Source organism: Hipposideros armiger, unplaced genomic scaffold (assembly GCF_001890085.2).
Source record: "Hipposideros armiger isolate ML-2016 unplaced genomic scaffold, ASM189008v1 scaffold_189, whole genome shotgun sequence".
In the NCBI taxonomy this organism is placed as follows: domain Eukaryota; kingdom Metazoa; phylum Chordata; class Mammalia; order Chiroptera; family Hipposideridae; genus Hipposideros; species Hipposideros armiger.
Genome location: NW_017731539.1, coordinates 153,477 through 177,587, shown reverse-complemented (window position 1 = coordinate 177,587; position 24,111 = coordinate 153,477). Strand labels below are relative to the sequence as shown.

Sequence of the window (24,111 nt, the reverse complement as noted above, 5' to 3'; positions counted from 1 at the left end):
GTCACCCTGTGTATATAGGAAGGAGAAGAAGGTGGATCTGGAGTAGCAATGGCTATCGGGAAACCCGGACCCTTGTCCTGACTTCTAAACAATAAGCCATGAGTCCTGTGGTCAGTCTCTCCATCTCTCAAGGTCTCTGCCTCCTCCTCCTTCCAAGGAGGGGCGGGACTAGACCATCTCTCTGCTGCCTTCCAGCAATAACTCCCCAAGATTCCACCTAATGCATGCAGACCTCAAGCTTCATGTTTAACTTCCCTGCCCCAAGGGAAGGCTCTTCCCCCAGCTACAATATTAAACTCGTTTTCTTTTTCTGGATCTCCTTCTCTCATCAAATCATGTGCTGGTGTGTGCAGCCACTGATTTCCAAAAAGCGGCCATAAAACCATAATGAGTACAGAGATACCAACGTGAAAATGACAGAGAGAAAGCCATAAACACTCAAATAAATATATAAATATAAACGAGTCCATAAACCAAAAACCCTGGAGGTATTTTAAATGCATAATGCAGCATTTATATCTCTTACTTTGCACAGCAGAACTTTCAAAGGAAATTCATTTAATTCTATTGCTCACACCCTTAACCGCCATCCAGGAGTAATCGCTAATAACCAGCCTCCCTCCTGATCGAGAGTTCATTTCAGAAGCTCGTTCTTGAATTCATTATCATGCTGGAAATGAGCTGAATTGCAGCGGATGTGACCACATGACATCCCCCTGAACCCTTCCACTTGGGTTCAGCGAGATGCCTGCCACAGCTCAGGCCCTGACCTGCTCTGATTATTGCAAAAGCCGTTACCTCTCAATACCTGGCCCGAGTTTAAGAAGCATGTAAGGAGTTAGGAAGAGAGCAGATGATTCTCTTTGTTGTTATGGGCTGGATGGTAAGAGGGACGCGCCGCCCCCATGAAGAGTGCTTGTGGCCCTCCCTTTCCTAAGGGCCCGTGTAAACGAGAGGACACTGAGAGCTGGCTCACGCCAGGCCCTGTCCTGAGCACTTTCAGGTGCTCACTCGGCCAATTCTCACTATAGCCCTGAAGCAAATTCAGGGCCAGCTACAGAATTTGTTGGCGCAGTGGGAAATGAAAATGGGGAATCCTTGTTCAAAAAGCAGGAGAAAAGTGCAGTTAAAGGTACTAAATTATAAGACTTCTTAGTTCTTTTTTGGGTGGTTTTTCCTCTCCCTCCCCCTTCCTCCCTCCACCCCTCCCCCCCACAATTAAATCTCTCTTCTCTTCTCTCTCTCCCCACCCCCACCCCTGCTTGACCTGCCATCATGTTTTTATCTGCTATTTAATGTTGAGCTGTCTGAGGCACCAGGATACCTGCCAGGTGAGTGTAGATAGACCCTCACAGGTACCCAGAGGCTCCACCCTGAGACTCAGTGTACTCACAAAAGGCCTACTGGCTGCCAGGTTCCCCTCCATTCAGCCATCAGACTGACACCCCGCGGCCAAACCAGAGTGGAGGAGTTCAGCCAGGCACCACCCCTTCCCACAGGCCCTCTGTCCCAATGCACTGTGAATAGATGACCCTCAAAGGATTGCAACCTCTGCTCCAGGATGCACTTGGGATCTGGAATGGACCAAGATGCTGTGGGGTGCTTTGCCCAACCCTGAACCTCCCCATACCTGTGTACAGGAACCTGGGCATACCTGTGCATAGATGGTAGCAGCAGTGCCCAGGTAAGAGGCTTGGAGGGAGAGGTTGGGCAGGGCCATGGGCACCAAGGGGATGGGAGTAGGTGGTCAAGGACAGGGAGAGGCACTGGAGGGAAGAACTGAGTGTGAGCCAAGGATCTAAGACTTCCTCACTCATGACTTGTTGTCCTATCGAACCTCACTGAATAATTAAAGATATTGGAATTATTACGAACTTCAAGATGGCAACTGTAGAGCACCAAACCCCAAGCCTGGGGCCTTTTTAAACACAGGCCATATGTAGTTGCACTGGTCTATTGCCCATGAAGCTCACCTTGGGTAGATATTACCACCATCTTCATTTTGTAGATGGGAGAACTCAGGCCCAGTAATTTGCCCAAGATCATGATGCTGAGAAGTAGGGGTAAGGGACATTAAGACTCAAACTCAGTCATCTGGTTCCAAAGCCTCCTTCTTTATCACTACACATGTACCTTAGTCCACCAAACCTGACTGCCTCCCCTTGGAGATGCCAGCACAAGACCACGGAGTCTGGTGGAAAAGGCAGAAGAGAGTACACACCCCAACCTGCCCCATCCTGTTGACTCAACCACCAACAACTGGCTGTGTGACCTTGGGCAAGTCACTTAGTTTCTCAAGCTTTAGCCCAATCTGCCACATGGAGGCACGGTGACAAAAATAAAAACATGGGGTCATAAATATACATTTATATAGAAGCACTACTGTCACCTAACATATAGAAGGTGAGTAGAAAAGCCATCTCCTCCTTTTCTAGGCTTTTCCCCACCCCTCTCCAAGCAACTGATCTTGGCCCCAAATGTCCAAAGAGGATGTGCACATGCTCTGTGACATAACTGCTCTGTGGCCACACAATAAGAGGGGGACAAGGTTGGTCTTTCCTTGAGAAACTCAGGTCCTTTCAAGAGATCAGAAGACACAAAAAAATCACTCAGATTCTTCCAAAGAATTCTCCTTTAGGATCAGCTTGTTGTTTTTGGGGGCCAAACAGGTTGTACTTCCTGGTTGTAAAATGCACACTTGAGTGCTTTCTCCAGAGCAAAAATTGGTTCACACTCCCCACTGATGGATTCAAACATTTTGACTGAACTCGTTCAAATGCCCGTCAGTTTAGTCAATTGATGTCATATCAAATATCTGTCAGCACAACCAGCCAAGTCAATTAGACACCTGGCCTTTTTAGTTTGCTAAGCTTGTTATTTCCAAAAACAAAAATAAAAAAACCAAGATAAAAATAACCTATCAATTTAGTTAGCAACTGACTAATAACCTCTATTTTAAAAAAAAGTACATTTTTGTCAAACAACTGATTTTTTTTTTCACTGAATCTACTAAATCACTTCGTTGTGTGTTGGGGGGCAGCTATTGAACAGATGTATCAGCTTGCTGAACAAGCAGGGAGGTGAATGTCAGGAGAAAAAAAAATCATCAAAAAGATTCCATCAGAATGGCCACTGCTTAATCATCCACAATATCAAGGAGTAATGGGATCTTGCAAAATATACGACCAGTAATCTAATCACAACTGTTTTGTGTGTTGAAGAGCACTTTTCTCTTCTTTCTAGAAATTCACTTTTCTGTCTCTTGTTTGTCCATAATTGATAAGAAAATGGGTGTGATTCCCCAAAGGGTGCCGTGATTTGTATCCCACATTACCTACCAAAAAGCTGATGGCAGGCAGGGTCACTGAAAACTGAGGGTCCTTTGAATATTGTATTATACTGAATTCATCCTGAAAGGTGTGATTCCTACCCATGTCCAGAAGGTCAGGATAAATTCAGCAGCTGACATAGTCTATTTTAGACCTTGAACTTCAGGGTGAAGATCAGGTTCTGTCTTTGCTAAAACTAGAGTTATTAAAGCTGGCCTTTGGTGCTCGCCGTCTCAGCCTTCACTCTTTCCCCACATCTCAGCAGCTGACCACCTCCTCTTCCACCCCCTCCCAGGATGCCCAGACCCCTAACACTGTCCCAGAACTCCCCCAACAGGTGGAACCATTTAATAAACCAAGACACACTAAGGGATCTTTGACTCGATGTGCTAACTCTTTCCAGGGGTGCTTGTTTTTCAAAAGCAAATACAGGAAGAGGCCTGTGTTTAGCTCCAAGAAGTGAATCACTAATGGATAATTTCAGATGCCAGGTAACTGGAGAGTGTCCAGGTGTCAGCAGATGTGGTTTTCACAAAACCAGCTTCTATGAAGAGCCATCGTGCTTAGAGCATGGGAACATATACCCACGCTTGAATGTATTCAATACAGAATTAAGTGGCCCACTTTTGTCCAATTCAAATTTTCCACTGGTCAGACTTTCTCCTGGTCACAGGCATTTCCGCAATGGGAATAAGCTGATTATTTATTGCTAGTCACTCACCACCTACAATTCACTTTTCCAGTTTCTGTCTGTTGCCTATACAGTGCCACTTTGTCAATCCTTGCCATTTATTGACTGTGTTCTGATGGCTGGGGTAAGCAAATTACTTCCAGAATGATGGTGGTGCACAAAGGGCATTGCTTACTGGGTTCTAAATGACAGAACTGGTGTGTGATCCAATTGGTCCTAATGTCAAGAGGCAATTCGCCATCATGGGGTAGCAGCAGGTTGCCATAACCCATCCTGTCAGCGACATAATTTCCTATGGTCCAGAATATTTACCTTTTTTTCTTTTATTCTGAGTACATTCAGAGCATTAAATGATTTTGATACATATCCAGATCAAATGATGTTGCAGATAAAATACTCTGAATTTTACAAACTACTTCTTCAAAGCCCACTGAAAATATACTGCAGAGTAACAACCCTGCTTTATAAATGTATTAGAAGCATCAATAACCAAGGAGTCCACCTTCTTGCATGAGGGCCAGAGCACATATATTGGATCTAGGGCAAGCCATTGCACAGTCTAGACCCAAGTCTATGCCTAGCTTAGTGGTCTCCACATTCCTTTATTGTGTGATTTTTACCAGAAAAATATTTTTGAGCAGGCACCCCCAATAGGTTTGTTTAGTTATGAATGATATACATGTACTTACAACAGCCAGTTGTAAAAGCGCAATACACGTTAGATGCAGGCCATCTTTAATGACAGTGAGTGTAAGTCCTTTTTAAAGTAGACTTCATAACTTTGGCTTACTTTTTTTTTTGGCCTAATCTTTATCATGGCGAATTAGGTCGCCATTGCCTTTATTTCTTAATGTGGCTGGTGATGAGCTCATCATCAGAACTGCGGAAGCAAGAGCCCACCACTTTCTTGTGATTCATCTGGGCTTATATTAGTCCACCTTTCTTTATAATCTGAAGCCTCTCTGCAGGAATCTTATTAATCCACTTGTCCATTCTGTATTAATCCTTTTGAACCATGGGAGTTGCACTCTTTGGCAGAATGATAACAGTAATATTGATAATAATATTAAACCAATACAAAAATAAAAGAAAACACTTGTCCAGGAAGTCTGGCTCCAGAGCCTGCACAGGCAGCCACCAACCTCTTCACCTTGTGATACTGACCCTCACACAGTACACAAGGCCCATACGTGACATGTGACAACTTGAAAGGTGATCTGAGCCAGGACACCTTGTGTTAAACGGTGGCAAAGCTTGATTTCCTTCTTAATTTTTAGAGAAAAATATACATAGACATTCTAATACTTCCTACCCTCACCCCAGTGGACTGTCTTATATACCCCTCAGGATGAACACCCCATTTGGGGAACCTTTGGTTCTAGTTCACCTTAAAATACAGCCTCTTCTGGAGAGGAGGGTAGAGACCCACTGAGACCAAATCAGGCTCAATGTCCTGCACAGGAGTTTTGACATCCTGGGGGAACTGGGAAGCATCAAAGAGTCTTAAAGTAGAGGTGATTTGCATTCTCACAAGATTATTCTGGGTGCACCAAGGGAGCACACACAGTCACGAGGAGTCGTAACAGGAGAAATGATAAGGGTCTGAGTTAAGGTTGCAGCCTTTAAAATGGACAGAAGTGGGCAGATTCACAAGAGAGTAAAGATTTGGTTCTTAATTAAACTTGCCCAAGGTTAAACAGCTGGTAGGCAGCAGGGCTAAATTTAGATCCCAGGTCTCCTTACTCCCAACATAGTGATTTTTCTTCTGATTTGCCATGTCAGAGAACACCTGGTCCCTCTGTTTTATGCTCCCCCAGAGAGATTGGTGAGCAGGAGCTGAGCCCAGACAGCAGCCTGCAGTTTCCAGCTGGGTGATGAAGGAAGGCCACAGGAAAGGAAAAGCACTGCCTTCTCCAGATGTATTTATCTTTGCGGGATCCATGAGGGGCTCCATGAGAATCTGTTTTCTGGATATTGAATCCCATATTGAAATAACACACTTCCCAGTGACAACAAACAGACACTCCAAGTAACTGTTCATTCCAGTCCAGGCCTTAATAAAAACCATAATCCATCCAGCGGAAGGGTAGACAGTTGATAGGAAGGTACCAACTTGGGGGGAAAAAAACAGGTTTTTGTAATCACTCCCATGAGGGCGGGAGCCCTCATCTTTCCTCTGGGCTGTTTGAATTCCTTCTTCCTTTATGCTAAAAAGTTACCTCCTCCCAAAATCCCTTTCTAATTATCCCTTCCCGCTTGTCCCCTGCCTCAATCTCCTAGCACTCTGTCCCTTTCTCATGTCACCTATTGTCCAGGGTTCAGTAAAGAAAACAGAAATCACTACAGGTATTTTAAACAGAAAAGGATTTAATACAGGGATGTAGGGGGCTTACAAAATTTGGGGCAGGGTCGTAGGAGGGAGCGCTCTAGGTCAGGGCAGAAATGAATCCCGGAACACTACAAAATTGATCTCCCATAGCAGCTATGCCTTTGAGGTCACCCCTGAAACTACTCAGTTCAAGCACCCACCACTCTACTCCAGGAAGCGGGAGGCCAGAGTCATGAAATCACTGTGACTCCTGCCTCTTAAACCCCACAAAGCTGGTGGCTGAGCATTGAATGACAGAAAACATCATATGTTCATGACTTTCCTTTCATGAGAAAACAGCTGAAAGAGCAAGACTTCTGCTCCACTCCCACCTTCTAAAGTTTGCCTAAACGCCTCTCATGGAAAAAGCCTGATTTTCTTCTAAAATCTTACCTACACGGGATGCTGAGAAATTTGACTTTTCCCTTTCCAGCCTCTTGGGTACAGTAAGGTACCCTTGCTATATAGAAGGAGGATGGAGGAAGCCAAGCTACAGCTCCTGCCATGGGAGTTTTCCAAATGATGCATCCTACATTGTTGTATGTATCGAACCATCCCCCAGTTCGTGGAGGACAGGGGTCATGTATTTCACATCCTTCAGGCTACAAGCCTTGCAGATGAGCGGTCCTTGCTAAGTACAGCCAAATAATGAAATGATGGTGCATCTCAACTGTTTCAGTACTTTCTTACTTTACTTTCCGATTCTGTTCCTGCACTTAATTGTCGTCTCCCCAGTAAACTTCCTTGAAGGCAATATTGGTTAGTACTTCTCAGGTATGTCCTCACAGAGTGAGCCACAGGGCTGGGTACATACATTCCTCAGTTAGTGGGTTGTATTTCAAAACTGATCCCCAGTAAGAGGTTTTTCCCCAAGAGACATTTCGGCCCCATGAAGCTCAACCAATAGGAAACAAATTTCCTGAAAAAGTGTGAAGCCAATGGATCTTCCTTACATGCCCTGTCAACCCACTTTGGCAGCAGACTACCTCCAAATTGGTAAGCCAGTGCCACGTATACCATTCTTCGTGGTTTCTATGAAGATTAAATAAGATAGCATAGGTAACAGTGCCTACCACATAATAAGTATTCAATAAATATTGGTTTCTATTTTCCCGCCCCCGAAGAATCTTTTCCTTCCTCCATAAAAAAAAGATGCCTTTCTGGGTTTCTGCTAAGAGACTGGTCAATCAGATCCTTGAAGAGGTATTAATGGCTAATGCATTAGTAATCCATCAAGGTGTAAGAAATTGCCACAAATTTAGCAGCTTAATACAATAGTACACATTTATTTTCCTCACATTGTCTTTGGCTAGGAATCCAGGAGCGGCATAGCTGGGTCGTTCTGGCTTAGGGTCTCTAATGGCATAGCAATCAAGATGTCAGCCAGGGCTGCTGTCATCTGAAGGTCTGACTGTGGCTGCAGGACCCATTCTTAAGGTGGCTCACGCATACAGCTGACAGGTTCATGCTGGTTGTTGGCAAGAGGTCTCACTTCCTCCCCAGGAGGAACTCCTAAGTTGGCTTCAGTGTCATCATGACATGGCAGCAGTTTCCCCCAGAGCAAGTGACCCAAGAGTGAAAGGCTGAAGTGGCAATGTCTTTGATAAGCTAGCCTCTGGAGTCACAGGCCATCATTTCTACAATGCACTCCTGGTTACAAAGGTCAGCTCTGTGAGTTCCAGGAGGCAAGGATCATTGAGGGCCGCCTTGGACGCTGGCTGCCACACCTAATATGTTAGCTCTTCAGTGACTGTAATTGTGATTTGGGAGAGATCTTGAAAGTCTCAGGACAAATATATGAGGTATCTTTTGAGATGCTTTAGTCTTTGTCAACATTTTAGCTCTGGAGTGCGTTCATTAGACACTCAGGAAATATATGAAGAATGAATAAATTCGTCCTTTAAGCAATATGTACCATTCCCAAACATGGAGTGACTCAGGGGACAGAGCATCTATGGGCCCTTGCTTTTAAATATATTTGTATATGAATTATGTGTATGTGTGTATGACAAAATGTCACCCACAAAATGAAATACAATAAAGAACTTAGGAATGTATACGCTATGATTTAAAGAGTAGGGATGATCACTGAATTCCTTTATACATAGACTATATATCATACAAGTATATAAATATATATTCTACATATAAATATTCTTTCTTCTCTCAATAGATAGAGATAGAAAAATATGACAACTGTGAATTACAATTAAAGAACAGAATGAAGTAATATAAACCTTAACAAACCAAATATAAAAGTAATAATAAAATTGATAAAAGTATAGGAAAATCAATTTCCTATTTTTCTTAGTGAGGAAGCCATCCATACTACCTAAATATGAAACCTGGAATTTTTAAAAAGTACTAAGTTCTTCATTTTTTTTCCAAATAACTTTTTGGTTTTCTTAGCCTTAAAAGGTTATAAAAACTAAAAATATTTTTCATGATGAATAAACATTTATCTGAAGCTTAGCAGTTTCTTTAGTCTCGCTTTAAGTCACTTTTCTTTTGTTAAAGTCATGTAAAATTAAATATAATACTTTTAATTTTTAAAAAACCAGCTCACCGGGGTGACCAGTTAGCTCAGTTGGTTAGCATGTCGTGTTGATAACACCAAGGTTGCTGGTTCAATCCCCTCATGGGCCACTGTGAGCTGCATTCCTCCTTAAAAGAGTCAACTATGTATGCCATTGTAGCATGAAAGCAATGTGTAACCAATGACCATGGCTGTTCCCCAATAAAAATTTTTTTAAAAAAAAGCTCATAAGGCATTACCCTGTTTTTAGAAAATTATTTTGTCTGTCCATTTCTCCTGCTGCTTATGGATATGAGCAGAAAGAATAGTTCCACAATGTTTATGATGGCCATTTCTGCATTTGGAAACAGCAATAAGTTTATGTTCTCTTCCTATACTTTTCAGTAAAGTTTTCACACTGAATATATACTTGGTTTTTTTTTAAGATTGTATTGGGGGCTTGGGGGAGAGCAACACATTGGGGAATCAGGGAAGGGGAACAGACAAGTTGCTGTCCTTTTGTTCTTCAGTCTAGTTGTGGAGGAAGTCGCTTCACTGACCCATGTTGGTATTATCATTGCGCTCTTCCCGAGTGAGGCAGTCACCTGCCCGCCATTGGACGGCCACTCACGACCGCTCTCGGTGGCTCATGGCAGCTCACGAAAGCTCACACCCACCGTCTGCCAGCCCCACTGCAGCCTACGCAGTCGCCGGAGACTCACGGCAGCCCAGCTCCAGCTGGAGCTGTTGCTCACCATCTTAGCTGTGGAGGGCGCAGAGTCACTGGCCCTCATGTGGGATCTGAACTGGGGCCCTGCTGCTCAGAGCTGGCGTCCCAAGCCAACTCCTAACCAATGCACCACTCGACTGGTCCTGAATATATACACTTTTATGAGAATGATAATGAGGGACTTAAAATATAAAAAATATTATTTGGTGGGCTATATTGTCATCTCGTTTTTTAGCATATCCCCCAAATGTTTAAATCTTAGAGCTTCAGAAGCCCTTGAAGATGTTATATATGAGACATCAGTTTGTAGAGGTGTGCTTTACATAGTGGTTAGAGTGTAGACTTAATGCAGCAAAGAAAATGGGGTCAGGTCCCCAAATGAGTTCTTTATCTTCTCCCAAATCTGTGACCCTGTCTACCCACCTAACCAGAGCTAGACCTCTTGCAGAGGCAAATAACTGGTCAAATCACTGATCAGTCTTCCCTCTAGGAATTTTTATCAAATCCCACTTTTTGGTTCATAGTTGGGTGCATCAGTCTTGTGCATAAAGGAATTAGGAACGTTGCCATAAAAGAAGAAAAAAAAGGCAACACAATTGATATGTGGCAGGAAAGGCCCCAGGAGAAGAGGGATGTACTGGTAAAATCTGAAAAGTAGGAAGTGGACATAGGACCCCTTAACCACCAATTCAAAGATCTTTTAAAATTTGATCTTAGGAAAGTGATGATAGTAAAAATCTTTCTACCAAGAGGCAAGTTTTTTGGTTTTCATGACTTCTTTTATCCATGGTCTACGAGGGTTTCTCACTGAGCATTCTGAGTGGAACAGTCCCTTGTTGTATAGGCTTATCCTAAATACTGCAGGATATTTAGCTTCCCTGGCCTTCATCCAATACATACTAGGGGTCCCCTCCATCCTAGGGACTACCAAAAGATTCTCCCCTCATTTTCACCTCCATCCCATTAGTTCCTCTCCCACAGTGGGAACCAGGGCAGTTCCATCCCTGGGCACTTACAGTTTACCCTCTGGTTTCCATTAGGACAAAAAGAGCTTTTTCTTGCTCACTGTTGAATCTCCAGTGAGTGGCACATAGTAGGTGCTCAACAGACCCTTTTGAATTAATGAACACTATCCAATACAGGATTTGCTATGGAGATGGAGGTGTTGGTGTAATAGGAAGATTAATACTTTTAAATATTTACATCATAAAAATCCACTCTCCTTAAATCCCTGGTAGTTGGAGCTTTTAGAGCTTGTGAACAATCCTAGAAATGACAGGACAGAGACACAAATGAACACTTATTGACACCTACTGAATGCCTCCTGCATGTGGCCTTATGAGGTAGTGATCACCATCCTGCTTCAGGATGAGGAGGAATCTGTGCCCAGTGTGGCACCGTGGTAAATGGCAGAGCTGGGATGTGGCTGGATTCCCAAGTCCAGGCTCTCTGCGTTCTACTGTTTGTGACCATCCAGTGGGGTTTGCTCATCAACTCTCACCCTCATTTCAGGTGCTCTCGAGAAAACACATCTTCAGAGATTTCACAACAAGCTTAATTTATTTTCCAGGGATATCCAGACAGATTCCATCTCTTCAGAGTCTTGGAGATTAGATGATAGATAGATAGATAGATAGATAGATAGATAGATAGATAGATAGATAGATAGATAGATAGATGATACATATATATCCTACTTATCTCTCCCATTAATTACCTCAGTCAAGCCACAGGGGTCAGAGGACAAGGATCTGGGCAAATGCCTTCAGCCACTTCCAAAATGCATACGCTCCTTAATATGCAAGAGATGAACCCCAAGTGGCTTACTGGGGGACCTGAAGAAAGCTCATTTCACAAATCTAATTCGGTGTAAGGAAGGAGACAGGGTGGGGTAGAGCTGGAACGTTAAATTCCCGTCCCCACACCCAGTTCACTCTGGTTTCCTTCTCAGATGGCTGGTCCAGGGGCTGTGCATCTCTAAGTCCAGATGATGTGCGGGGGCCACACGCAGGGCAGTGAAGAGTTCCCCATTTCCTCTTCTCAGAGAAGAGTGTTGCTCCATCCTTCACAGGATTCCTGGAAGAGGGGAGCGCAAGGGGGAAGCCTAACCAGGAGCCTGGCAGCCCCCAAGCCTGTTGCGCCCTTCAGAGCAGGACGACGGCTCAGGGGCCTGTCTGTCTCCTGGCCCCATCGCTTCTTTACCAGGTTTTGCTTGCCTGTCAGCATTTCCATACCACCAGCACTTCAGCGTCTCCTACTCCACTGAGGCTCTTCGTTTTCTCTTCTCCTCGTTGACTACTTTTCTCCTTATTCGTCCTCCTCCTCCCTTGTGTCTATCTCTGTCATTCCCCAACCCTTCCACTTTCTCCTTCCTTTCTGCAAGTCCCAACTCCATTTCTCTCCTCGCTACCTCCACAAAATGTCCCTTTCTACTCCCGGCAGGGCTTTTTTTTTTTTTTTTTTGTCTCTGCTCTGATATTGCCCAAACTTATTGTTAGATTACTGGTGGATTTTACTAGTGCTCTCCATTCCTGCATTCGCCCCACCCCCCACCCCCAACATTCCCCTGTTGACCATAGCAAGGCTGCATGAGGGTGCCCTAACCAAAGCTTCCTAACTTTGACTCACTCCAGCATGGGTCCAAGCTGTCTGTCCTCCTGGGGCTGGGCAAATCGACCACCCATCTAGCTCCTCTTTATGGTCTTGTATGAGCTTACAAGGAAGGCAAAGGTGAGCATTTGATTTAGATTTCAAAAACTGAATGAGCCTCCATTTCCGTAGATGGTGCATATTTCGTTTTGAAATTGTGCATGCCCTACAACTAGCTTCCTCGGGAGCGTGCCATTGCTACAACCTTGAGCAGGGTGTGCGGGGAGCAGTGATTTAGTTTCGACAGACCGAGACATGCTGGAAAAGGCTGGGGTGTTTGCCACCTCCTTTCATCTGGAGGTAGAGGATGTAAACGATATTTAATTAAAGTCATAAATCTAGCTTTTGTTTCATTTTGGTTTTGCTGTTTCCTAAATCTAATCTGGTCTTGCTTGTTTACTGAATGCTTTGACCACTAAGTAAAAGTTCTGAGATGAATAAAGATGATTTCCAGCCCCTCTCCCACCATGCCCTCCTCCCTTCTTATAACTCTGCATATCCACAGCCCACTTCTCAGCAACAGCTCAGCTCTGCCGAGTTAGACGCACTACACCTGGGCTTCTCACACCTGAATGGGCAGAGGAACCACCAGGTGGGTCTTGTTCAAATGTAGATTCTACTTCTGGGGGTGGGGCCAAGACACAGCTGATCTGCACCTTGAATTGCAAGGGAGTAAAATGGGTGTGGCAGGAACTAATTGGCAAAGATCTAGGCTGGTGTCTCCCAGTCTGGGCCACATGTTAGCCTCACCTGGGGAGCTTTTAACAATGCAATGCCCTGGCTGTACCCCAGACCACGTCTGTCCACATCCCTGGAGGAGGAGCCCAGGCATCAGCATTTTTTAAGGCTCCCTAGATAACAATGACTGTGTGCTGTCAGGGCTGAGGACCTCTGTTCTCTGGTTCAGAGGAAGGAGCATCCACATCTGGCTGAAGGGAAGGAAGGAAGGTGCTCTGAGAACACTACTCGCCCAGTCAGCTTTCCACCAAGTCAGACCGAAAGAGTGGCTCGGGTTCACCACGTGCAGAAAATTGGTTATGTGAGGCCAGTTTTAAGACTAGGTGACTTGGGGAAAGCCAGTGTCTGTGATGACTCCTGAGCACGTGACAGCACACTGAGGCCCAGAGGGTGGGGCAAGCAGGATGCTGTGTGAGGAGAACCCAGCCCTGGTGGCCCTTGGGCTGATGCTTAAGAAAGACCTGCGATGTAACACCAGCCCATCAGCTACCTCCCCTGACCCCCACCCAACGCCACCCCTCATCCCCTCTGAACACCCCACCCCATCTGCAGAAGACCTTCAGTAGTTTTATCTCAATAAGAGGCTCCAGGGACAATGCCTGATGGGATCTGTCCCAATGTCCGCACCCTCCCAGGAACAACCCTGCCTTTCCACTCTAATCAGGGTGGCTTTTAGAAAACAAACATCTGTGCAGAGAAAAAAAATTATCAAGGTTTTGTTGACAAAAAAGGTAGCTCAAGAGCCTAAAGGACATGCCAAACTAAATCCTAGGAGAGGTCAAGTGCAAAACTACATCTCTGCCAAAGGAAGGATGGGGCTACACGCCAGCCCAGGTGACATACTGGAAGTCCCAGCTTCACACCACAGTCCGGTTCCCGAAAGGAGACATGTGGTAGTACACATTAAATCCAAAGACCAAAAACCTAAATTACATAAAGCCATGCCCCAGGGAGCATCAAATGCCTGCCAGCCCCTGGTCTCTGCACAAGAGGAGAGACATCCTCCTCTCATGGGAAGAATTCTTAGGGAAGAATCCAGGACCCGTAGCTGTTGGGAAAAGAGCCCAAGTCTGAGCATGAGGAGGCGCCTGTGTCTACTCCCTGGGGGGCTTCAGGCAGCTACCCTCCCTTCTCTAGGCCTGTGATACAAGAAGAATAGCATCACCCAATCTCTCTCACCCATCATGGGATTGTTTGAAGACACAAATGCAATTATAGAAAGGAAAGTGCTTTGTAAAGTATGAAACATGTGGATGAAGGTTCAAAGTAGTGCAAAATTTGCAGAGTTCATAGCATGTGTATGTGAGTGTGTGTGCATGAGTGTGAGTGTGTGTGCATGTATGAATGTGTGCATGAGTGTGTGTGTGTGTGTGAGTGTGCATATGATGGTGCGTGCCTGCACGTGTGTGTGTGTGTGTGTGTGTGACTGCTGCACTGTGAAATAGATCCTAACAACCACACAGGTCAAAGGCCAGGTAAGAGTGCCCTGGGTGGTCAAGAAGGCACCATCATGACAGGGCTGAGCAGGTGGGCAGCATTAGGGTAGATAATAGAGAACAACCTACATGGAAGCCGAACCGAGCCTGAGGTAGCTACAGGGCCAGTGGGGGCTGCCTGCCCACAGTGAGTTCACATGCTACAGAGAACCTAGAAATCAGCGTAGGAGCAGATGGAGCCCCCCAACCCCAGGGGCAAAACCATGGGAGAGCGAGAACAGTGGCCACCTCCAGTGCTGCTTAACTTTTCCTCCAAGTAGCCCCCACTGATGGGGAGACTGGACACATCACCCCCAGGTGGCATGGGGACACACCCGGAGCAGCTGCCTCTAGACTCAAAATGTCTTCCCAGAAATTTTTGTTTTAAAAATAAAAAGGTTAGCATTCTACTCTTTTATAAGCCCTGTTTACTTAAATATGCAACTAGTATTCTATATATTTCCCTATCAAGTACAATTAGCATTCCAGAACACTGGGCGTCACCACACTCTGGGCCTGGGCCACTTTCAGGGGTAAGGTGCCCAGTTTCAGCCCAAGCCACTCAGACATGGACGCCTCAGAAGCTTCCTGAGCCACGGTGTGGCCAAGTAGTGTTTTAAGATCATTTGTCCATCACCAGTGGTGAGGTAAAGAGGGGCTTGGGGAGCTGACCTGGACAGGGGAGGGCCTCACCCAGAGGGAGAAGATACACTGATCCTGACAGAGGCCCTGGAAGGAAGATCTGATGGGTTAGTAATTGCTGTTGTTGGGAGGTGGTGAAGCAGGGACTCAGTACATAGCACATCGAAGGCTCCTCCCACTTTAAAAGTGTCAGCAGAGAAGGGTGTATCGCGCCCCTCCAAATGTCCTTCCAAACACAAGCCAATATCTAAGAAGGAGATCACAGGAGGTCTGGCCTCTATCCTCACCCCTCTAGGCTCCCAAGCTGAGGGCCAGAGCTCCCCTTCCAGGCCTGGTTAGATTCCCAGCTGGTCCTGAGGGGAACCCAGAAAGATACAGCCCCAGGCATGCTGGCCACCAGGCGTCTCTAACCCGACAGTCTGCAGAGGGCCCAGGGGAGTTTGTGCTTCCTCCTGACTCCCGTCCCACCCGGCCTGACCCTCTGGCCCCAGTGAGTCAGGCTCCACTCAGGCCACATCAGGCTGATTGGCTGGAGCTGCCAAGAAAAGCTCTGAGCCACCCCTAATAAGACACAGCACTCAGCCAACCTCTTACACAACCCAGCCCCGAGAGAGGCACCTCTCACCTTAGACCAGCTTCCAGCCAGGCCCCCTCCTTCCTCTGTTCCCTTGCCCTATCTGTCTAGTGACCAGGCCTCTCCTGGCTTCATCTCCTCCCTGACCTCCCTGGGGTGTGATCCACCAGCCCATGAGCCTATTCTGTCCCCATTCCAGCATCCACTTAGCCCGGCACAGCTGATCGCTCCCTTGCAGCAGCTGTGCACCCGGCTCAGGGATCAGCAGGGCCCCGGGCCCAGGAACCCAGCCTGACTCTGCAAGGTCCTGTAGGATGATGGCACTGCCTTGGATCTGTCGCCGTGATCCGGTAGCAGGATGGCAGAGAGTCTGGGGGCTTTGTCTGGTGAGCGAAACTGAAGGGAAATCGAGAAGTCTGCCTAAGAGAAAGGAAGGCTTGCTTAGGATCAACCTCTGAACTGCTCTCAGGTGGAGAAGGGCGTCCACAAGTCCTGTGCTGATATGGGCAGAACTGAAAACAGCCATGGGTACAAGTCCCAGGGACTTGATGTCAGCTCCGCAGGTCCAAGGCTTTCTTGTAATCAGAGCCGTTCACAGTGAGAACAGCCTGCCCCATAGGGTCATGGGACCCCAGTCAACCACCAGAAACACAAAAGGTGGATTCCATCATTGCTTTAGAGAGAGCAAAGAAGGTCCCTTTCAGTCCTTAGGTTGTAGACATTTTTGGAAATTCCCCTTTTCTATCATTGCATCAATTGCAAAGCGCTGGGCAAAATTAATCAATTCAACAACTATTTTAGAGAACCTGCCAATCACTTTCCCTTCTGCAGAGCTGCTGTGACCACAATAACTCAGTTGATTGGAAGAGGACATAAATTAGGCCATTTTACAATAGATTTGCCACCAGATGACAAGTTGGCTGGTACATTTCAACCCAATAAGCTACAGGAAGGGTGAGAGCGTTGACTCTGCACTAACTGATAGCAACCACTCCAGGAACCCCTCTAATCACGACTCCTTCCCACCCATGACAGTAGGAATATGCCACACAGGGCACAGTCTCCCCACATTGGCATAGGCACATTGTTTCGAGAACAGATCATCATTTAGAGAAAAAAAGAACCAGGAGATAAATTTCAAAATTACTACAATAGAGTTAGAACCATGTTTTCTAAACATTGGAAAGAGAATTGGGGTCCAAATGCAGGACCTGAGAACTCTTTACCGTCTGGCTTTTGACACCATCGCTTTGTTTCTTATTGCCTGCCGACACCCCTCTCCACACTCTAGCGGGGTCCACAGCTGGGATTTCCTGGCACAAACCATGTATTTTCTCAGGCATTTCCTTGGCCTGGAGTGTGCTTTCCCCCACCCCCACCCTCTTTCCGACATGAAAGCCTGGGTCCTGTCTCTCCAATGTTTGGAGATCAGGGAGCTGCTCTGCGCTGCTCGAGCTGCCCACTGCGTCCCCTTGGCCACTGCATTTTTCCTCTGCACTGAATGTCTGTTCACACCTCCCTCCCCGCCACTCTCTGCAGGCAGGGCCTGGGCCTCTCAGTTCTGCTCCTTTTGGGATAGACCAAGGGCACACAGTAGGTACTCAACACAGTATTCTTACAAGAAGGATGGAGGAGCCAGTTGTTTCAGAAGTCCCCTTGCAGGAACCTTTAAAGCCTGGCCTTTTGGGAAGAGAGGTGGGGCTGATCCAAACAGCCCTCTCTGTCCACATTTCTGAGAGAGACGAGGAGGTGTGGGCAGCCAAGGAGAGCCTGAGCATGCCAAGCAGATAATTATGTGTTCTTGGAAGCGGGTTTAATGGACTGGCTCAGAGCTGAGCTGGGAAGGGGCTCTGAGGCCTGCTGCCTTCAGACGGGACGTGGCTCGGGCAGGGGTTTCACCGTCCAGTTCTAACAAGTGGCTGACGCCTTATGGAAACTTTGGAAAAGCGTTCTGTTTGGGACCAGCCAGCTTGTACTTCATCTGGTTGCTCTCGCCATCTTTCCTTTCCATTTGGGAGCACAAGAAGAGGGGAAGCTGAAAATCACTGCGCTCCGACCATGTGCCAAGAACCAAGTCAGCAATTTCACCGTCCCAAGAATCCTATGTTGCCCTATAAAAAGGGGGGAACGGAGGCCCACACAGTCCCTAGTGGCAGAGAAAAGGGCGAGGCCAGGCATCTGAGCTTCCACAGTCTGCACTCTTTCCAGACACAGCGACCTTCTCTTTACAAGGCCATTTTTGCTGCACGTCTCAGCCCTACCCCCAAAGCCAAAATTCCCCCGTTTGAACAGGATAAACATTCCCATGGCAAAGGAACGTTGTGTTCCCCAGAGGAGATGCAATCACGTTGTTCGTGCCGAGGCTATGCAGGCTTATGAAATAGAACACTGGGCTGAGAACCTGGACCCAGCTCAAGGCAGCCAACCCTCCCCTGCACCACCCCCTCCCCCAGCTGTGCCCCGCAAGGCAGTTGGAGCAACAGAAGGAGCACAGGGAGGGGAAGTGGGTTTAATCTTGACTCCGCAGCAAGCCACCAGTTTTTCTGGGTCTCCGCTTCTTTATCCATCCCAAGGTGGAGCGCTTGCTTCAGAAAGTGTGGAAAGAGTGAGAAATGGTGCTTGTTTTGATTCCCTGCACCTTGACTTCTCCATCTGTAGTTGGGAATATTGTCTGCATACAGGAGGGCTCAGAGCTAGAAAAAGAAGTGCCTTTCTGGAAAGTGACTTTGGAGAGTACATCCCCTGCGTAATGATTCAGCCTTTCTGTAATATGTTAAACATATATTAAAGGCTTATTATGAGTCAGTCTTTCTGCTGGGCCGTGCAAATACAGAAATCAACAAGGTAACAGGCCCTGTTCTTAAAGGGCTCATAATGGTTACATGTATTTTTCATCAAGAGAAATATAAAAGTGTTTGCAATTTCATGGTTAGAAAACAATTCCTATAGCTACCCATCCTCAACTCCCACCCATCTCTAAAAAAAAGAAAATATGATTAGATAATATATGTTGTTTTTATATTTTAACACTTCTGAAATCAGGATGCATCCTACAATTTTGAACAGGAGCATTTTCTTCTTTCATGGTGATACACAAAATAATGATGCATCTTATAGTCGATAACATCTTAGAGTCAGTGAAATATATTTGGTAAAAAGTTATCATTTTTAAACTGGACTTTTAATGAATTTTGCAGCGACCGAATTTAACACAGGGTATTTCCAGAACACTTCTAGTTCATCCAGTGTATGGTGTCACGCAGATCATGTGTCTAGGTATCTAACTGCTCCTCGCTTTTCATCTTAATATTTTGGAAGGAAATCTTCTACCAACCGGCCAGGATGCTGTTTCACCTTTTGGCCACCAGAGGGAGATAGCTCACAGACAGGGACCGGTTTTCAGGTTCCTGGGCTTTTGCTCATGCCTTTCCCGCATGCCCCCTCCAGGGCAGTCTGAAACTGGCTGAAACCCCACCTGCAAGGTCAGAATAAAGGAAAAGGCCCCTTCTAGAACAACAGCAGCATCTTTATGATGTTCGCAGACCCTGCTAAAAATCAGCTGTGGTTTAAATGAGCTCCTTCTGGGAATTGGGACAGGTGCTAGACATGGCAGAGTTCTGCCTCCAAAATGCAGGGCTGGTGGGCAGCCCCACACGGTTCTTAAACCATTCGAGACTCATGAGACCCCCGTGATTCGTAAAGCTCTCCAGTGAAGTGTTCCCACTCTAGCAGTTACCTGAAGCTTTCTTCCATTCCTTCCATCGTACCTCTCCTCTTTCGTCTTTTTCTTCCCTCCTTCCTTCCCTCATTTAACTCTTTATTTATCGAACACCTACTATGTGTCAGGCACTGTGCTAGGAGCTGATAATTCAGCAATAAACAGAACAGAGAAGGTCACTGTCCTCATGCATCTTAAGTTCAACCCGGAGTGGGGGGGCAGGGTAGATACTATTCAAATAAATATACAAATAAATCAATCATTGCATAGTGCAAAAAAAATGCTATAAGGAAAAATACTGGGTCCCCTGAGAGCGTGTGACAGGAGAACACAGCTGGGGGGTGGGTCTGGTAAGGTTTCTCTGTCAAGTGATCATTGAGACAAAGCCTAAAGGAAGAGTAGGAGTTACCCAGGTAAAGAGCAAGGGAGAGGCCTTCCAGGCAGATGAGCCAGCATTTGCAGAGGCCCTGAGATGCAAAAGCACTCAACACCTTCTAGGCCAGTGTGGAGCCCAGAGACAAGGAGCAAGAGAGGCAGAGGATGGACTAAAGCATAATGGGAACTCACTGATGCAGACCCTAGATCCCATGTGAAAGGAATACTTTTCCATCTGTAGCCACCGAAGAGATTTAAGCAGGGAACCGACATAAGTGGATTTGAGTGTTAGTATGACAACTCTGGTTTCCCTGTGTGCACGGCTTAGAGGAGAAGTCTGAGAAGAAGTGGGATGTCCACTTGAGAGTTACCAGAGAAGTGGCAAGAGGTGATGGCAGCCAAATGGTAACACTGGACCTACAGGTGTATTCTAGAGACAGAATTACTGGATTTGGAGAATGGAGGAGAAGGAACTATTAAGTTTGACTCCTGAGATTTCTGAAGGAGCAGCTTGGAAGGGGGAGAGGACTTGTCCTAGGATGTGCACCGTGGAGGGAAGAAAACAGGACCAGGGGAGGGAGTTATGAGTTGCTTCAGTATATTAATTTTAAGCTACTTCTAGAACATCCACATGCAAGTGTAAGGTAGACAGTTAAGTCTAAGATTTCAGTGCTCAAAACTGGGATGGCAATATTAGATTTTGGAGTCATAGGCATGCAGATGGAAGAACAAACCATGGCAAGAGATGAGTTCACCTGGATAGGAGCATCAGTGTAAAGAAGATGGCCCAGAACGAGGCTCTGCAGAAAGCACATATTACAGAAGACACCAGCCAAGAAGAGTATGAAGGAGCAGCCAGAGAGAGGCTCGAGTGTAAAAGCTAAAGGGAGGAGAGTGTGTCTAGCAGGATGGACAACTCCATGGAACTCCATTGAGTGGTCTGGTGATGGGAGGACTGAAGCATGTTTGGATTTGCCAACATGGAGGTATTACAGGAAGCGCAGTAGTAGTAGAAACCAGAAAACTGCCAAGAGTTGATTTGAGGATGGCAAGCATAAATTTAAAGGGAAAGTAGCCTGCCCAGTTATGCAATATTTCTCTAGCAAATGTTCAGTTGTTTGATGAAAGCATGGAAAAGATGGAGGGTTGGGTTAACCTGGCTGGGGTTTCAACACACAATCATGAGGGAGAGAGTGAGGAGTAAGCGAGTTGAAAGAAGGAAAATGACAGGCCATGAAATTTAAGTTGGTTAAGAAGGGAAGGAGAGAGAGGGAACCGGTGGAGCTAAGGGATTGGAGGAATCCAGATGAAAGGGCTGTGTCAGAGCGCATACTTGAGTAGGTGAGCTGGAAGTCCTGGGGGTGGTGACCGGAGGAGAGAATCAGACTTTTGAGATTTCGTAGTTTGTATGATATCAAGTCCATGTGGTGATTCTAGAAATCGGTGGCTGAAAAGAAGAGGCAGATTGAGTCACTGGAGATAAGGATGACAAGGAGCTGCAAAGTCAGAGAATAGGATAATGGGTTCATGTCCAGGAGGTCATCAATGCCTGGACATGGAAGTTGCTGGAAACTATTGGAGTGGAGGTGAAGACAACTATTAGGAGCCCCTAAAGTCTTCACCGAACGAGAGAGTGACCAGAAGGTCACTAGCACAGTAGCAAGCAGTTAGAAGGGTGGTATTCACCTCAAAGAAGAGGGGTTTCTACACAAGCAAGGTACATGCTGGTCTGGAAGCAACAGTGAAGAACAAGAATTTCTCGAATTGGGAGTAGAAGAGGAAATAGCCCAGAGAAATGGTACTGATGCAGGTATAAAAAGAGGGATATCATCCCCTTTGGAGAATAACTGCAACCCTTTAGCAAGGTCTGCAGTGGTGAGTTACAAGCAGTGCTCGCACCCATGCTTGGGGTCTGTCATCACTGTCCTAAGATATACTGTCCTGCAACTCAGGGGGGCAGCATGGAACGACGAGGAAAACTCTGGGTCATATTGAGAGGAGGCTGTGCAGGTCCAAAACCACCTCTCAATGAAGCAATCAAGCAAATGAAGATATAACTGATCTGGAGGAGGGCAAAGAAAAACGGCTAAGATGGATGACTGAATGGGAGGGAGAAAAGTGCAGCTCTACTGTGGGGCAGCCAGAACAAAGCAGGAAACTGAGCGCTTGGGCAGAAGCTGCTCCGAAAGCACGTCGTGGCAAAAAACCTGGCCCTAGTGGTTAAGGGGAAATGAGTCCCACACAGAGCGGGAAAGATGCCCAGACTTGTGCACATGGATTCTGATAGATTATACTGAGCTTCTTACTATTCCTGGGAGGGGGAGAAGGGGCTGGAAAGATCCAAGGGCAGCAGAGAGAGAAGGGAGGTCAAGTGTAAGTAATACAGGCTCCATAGCAATCAAGAAAACAAGGTTCTCTTAGGTCTCCACTCAGCCGGAAGACCTGGATCTATGTGCATGTATCCAGGGGAAAATATATGTACAGCTAACTACCACAATGAGATAGTAAAAGGAACAACATGAAAGGTAGAAAAACATGTCTCGGTGATCAGAAATAAAAGAGCGACATCTATTCTAACTGGATGGTCAAGAAAATCTTCATGGTGGAAATGGACTGTCTTCTGTACTTGAAAACATTGAAGGGATTTTGAAGGATAAAGGTCACATGGGTGGAGCAGTGGCCCCAGGCCTTTCCGGCAGCACAAGCTACAGAAACAGTTAAGTCCCGTGTGTGTGAGGACAGACCTCCTGCCTCCTGAGGCCTCCATCCCGCCTCAGTCGAGTCCCTCTGGGCCCGACCCTGACTCAGCTGTTCTTTTCCTTTCCTTTCACCAGTTGCTTGACCAATGAGCAGCCGCCCCCTGAAGGAGATGTCTGACACTCACAGCAGCCCTCTTCTGCCAGAGCCTCTTTCCAGCAGATACAAACCCTATGAGTCTGACATTACCAGCCCTACCTGGCCCTCCAGCCCCCAGGATACACACCCGGCCCTGCCCCTCCTGGAAATGCCTGAAGAAAAGGTGAGGAGTGTCCACCCCAGGATGTTTCCTAGGTGTGTGGGGTGGGGGGGTGGGGGGAGATGGAAGGAGAAAGATGCAGCTTTCACAACTACGCAAAGCATGTATCATATAATGCCTGGAAGGGCCACTGCGCAGGGATTCTGCCCCTTGTCCATACATGGTCACACCCATGATTGGTCCTACTTGGCCTAAGATAGAAAATGTGGCTCTGTGTGCAACGTGATTTTAAGGACAAGTAGGGGATGCACATACTCATACGCCAGTCTTCCAACCACCCTCCAGAATCTTTCCCCTTAGACTTGCCTCCTTGAATGACCTGCTGTCTCTTAAAAAAAGGCCTTCATTTAAATGTTGACCTTTAGCACTCCCTGAACACAGGTAGCCCAGAGGTAACCTGACTATAGCTACTGATACAGTGGAGAGGCATACAAGCTAACAACAAACCAGGGGGACAGAGGGGAATCTGATTTCCAGATTTGCCACAGTATATTATTTAAAACATCCAGTTTTCAACAAACGATTGTGACATATGTCAAGAAACAAGAAAACATGGAATAAGGGAAGTAAACAGTCAATATCAACTGTCCTTTAGGAAGCCCAGATATCGGACTTACTAGAAAAATACTTTAAAACACATTAAATATGATCAAGGAACAACAACAGCAACAAAACATGTTTACAGAACTAAAGCAAAGTATGAGAAGTATGAGCACAGTATCTCACCAAATGGAGAATATTGATAAGGAGAAAATTATGAAAAAGAAACAAGTAGAAATTCTGAAGTTAAAAAGCATAATAAAAATGGAAAAAAAAAAAGAACCATTGTTAGAGGAGCTCAACAGCAGATGTAGCAGTCAGAAGAAAGAACCATAAAATTTAAATACAAGTCCATTGCTGGCTTGTTTTTGTCTAATGGCTTTTCTGAACTAATTCCAGAAAAATCTGTATTCTTTGTCATTTGTAGCCACAAGTGTCTCTGCTTGGTTAGCCTGGTGACTTGCTAATGATTGGACACAGGTTTTCTTAGATGCCTGGAATTGATAAGCCTTCCAGTCTTTTCTGAAGGGATCTGTGTGCATGTTGGGGTATATCTTCATCACTTGCCCAGGCAGTTTTCAATTCCACCCGAGCCTTCACTTCCTGCTTGCGTACAGACTCAGACTCAGCCAGGTGAGAGGTTAGGGATTTGTCAGTTCCCCCTTGAGCATGCACACTGTCCAGCCTTGCACATGCATGAGGCATTGTAGAGTCCCAGGAATATGTCCAAGCTTTTTAAAACCTCCTTTGA

The 24,111-nt window shown here is 46.1% G+C and overlaps 1 protein-coding gene across 3 annotated transcripts in view; it reads left to right on the top strand.

Moving 5' to 3' along the window:
- Positions 1-24,111, top strand: part of SLC14A2 (solute carrier family 14 member 2) — a 441,255-nt gene that overhangs the window by 366,373 nt on the left and 50,771 nt on the right. For all 3 annotated transcript variants that reach the window (XM_019652890.1, XM_019652888.1, XM_019652889.1), the window contains one exon: positions 22,639-22,823. In XM_019652890.1, coding sequence (XP_019508435.1) covers positions 22,650-22,823 — 174 coding nt within the window. In that variant the 5' untranslated portion in view covers positions 22,639-22,649. The remainder of the gene's footprint in view (positions 1-22,638; positions 22,824-24,111) is intronic.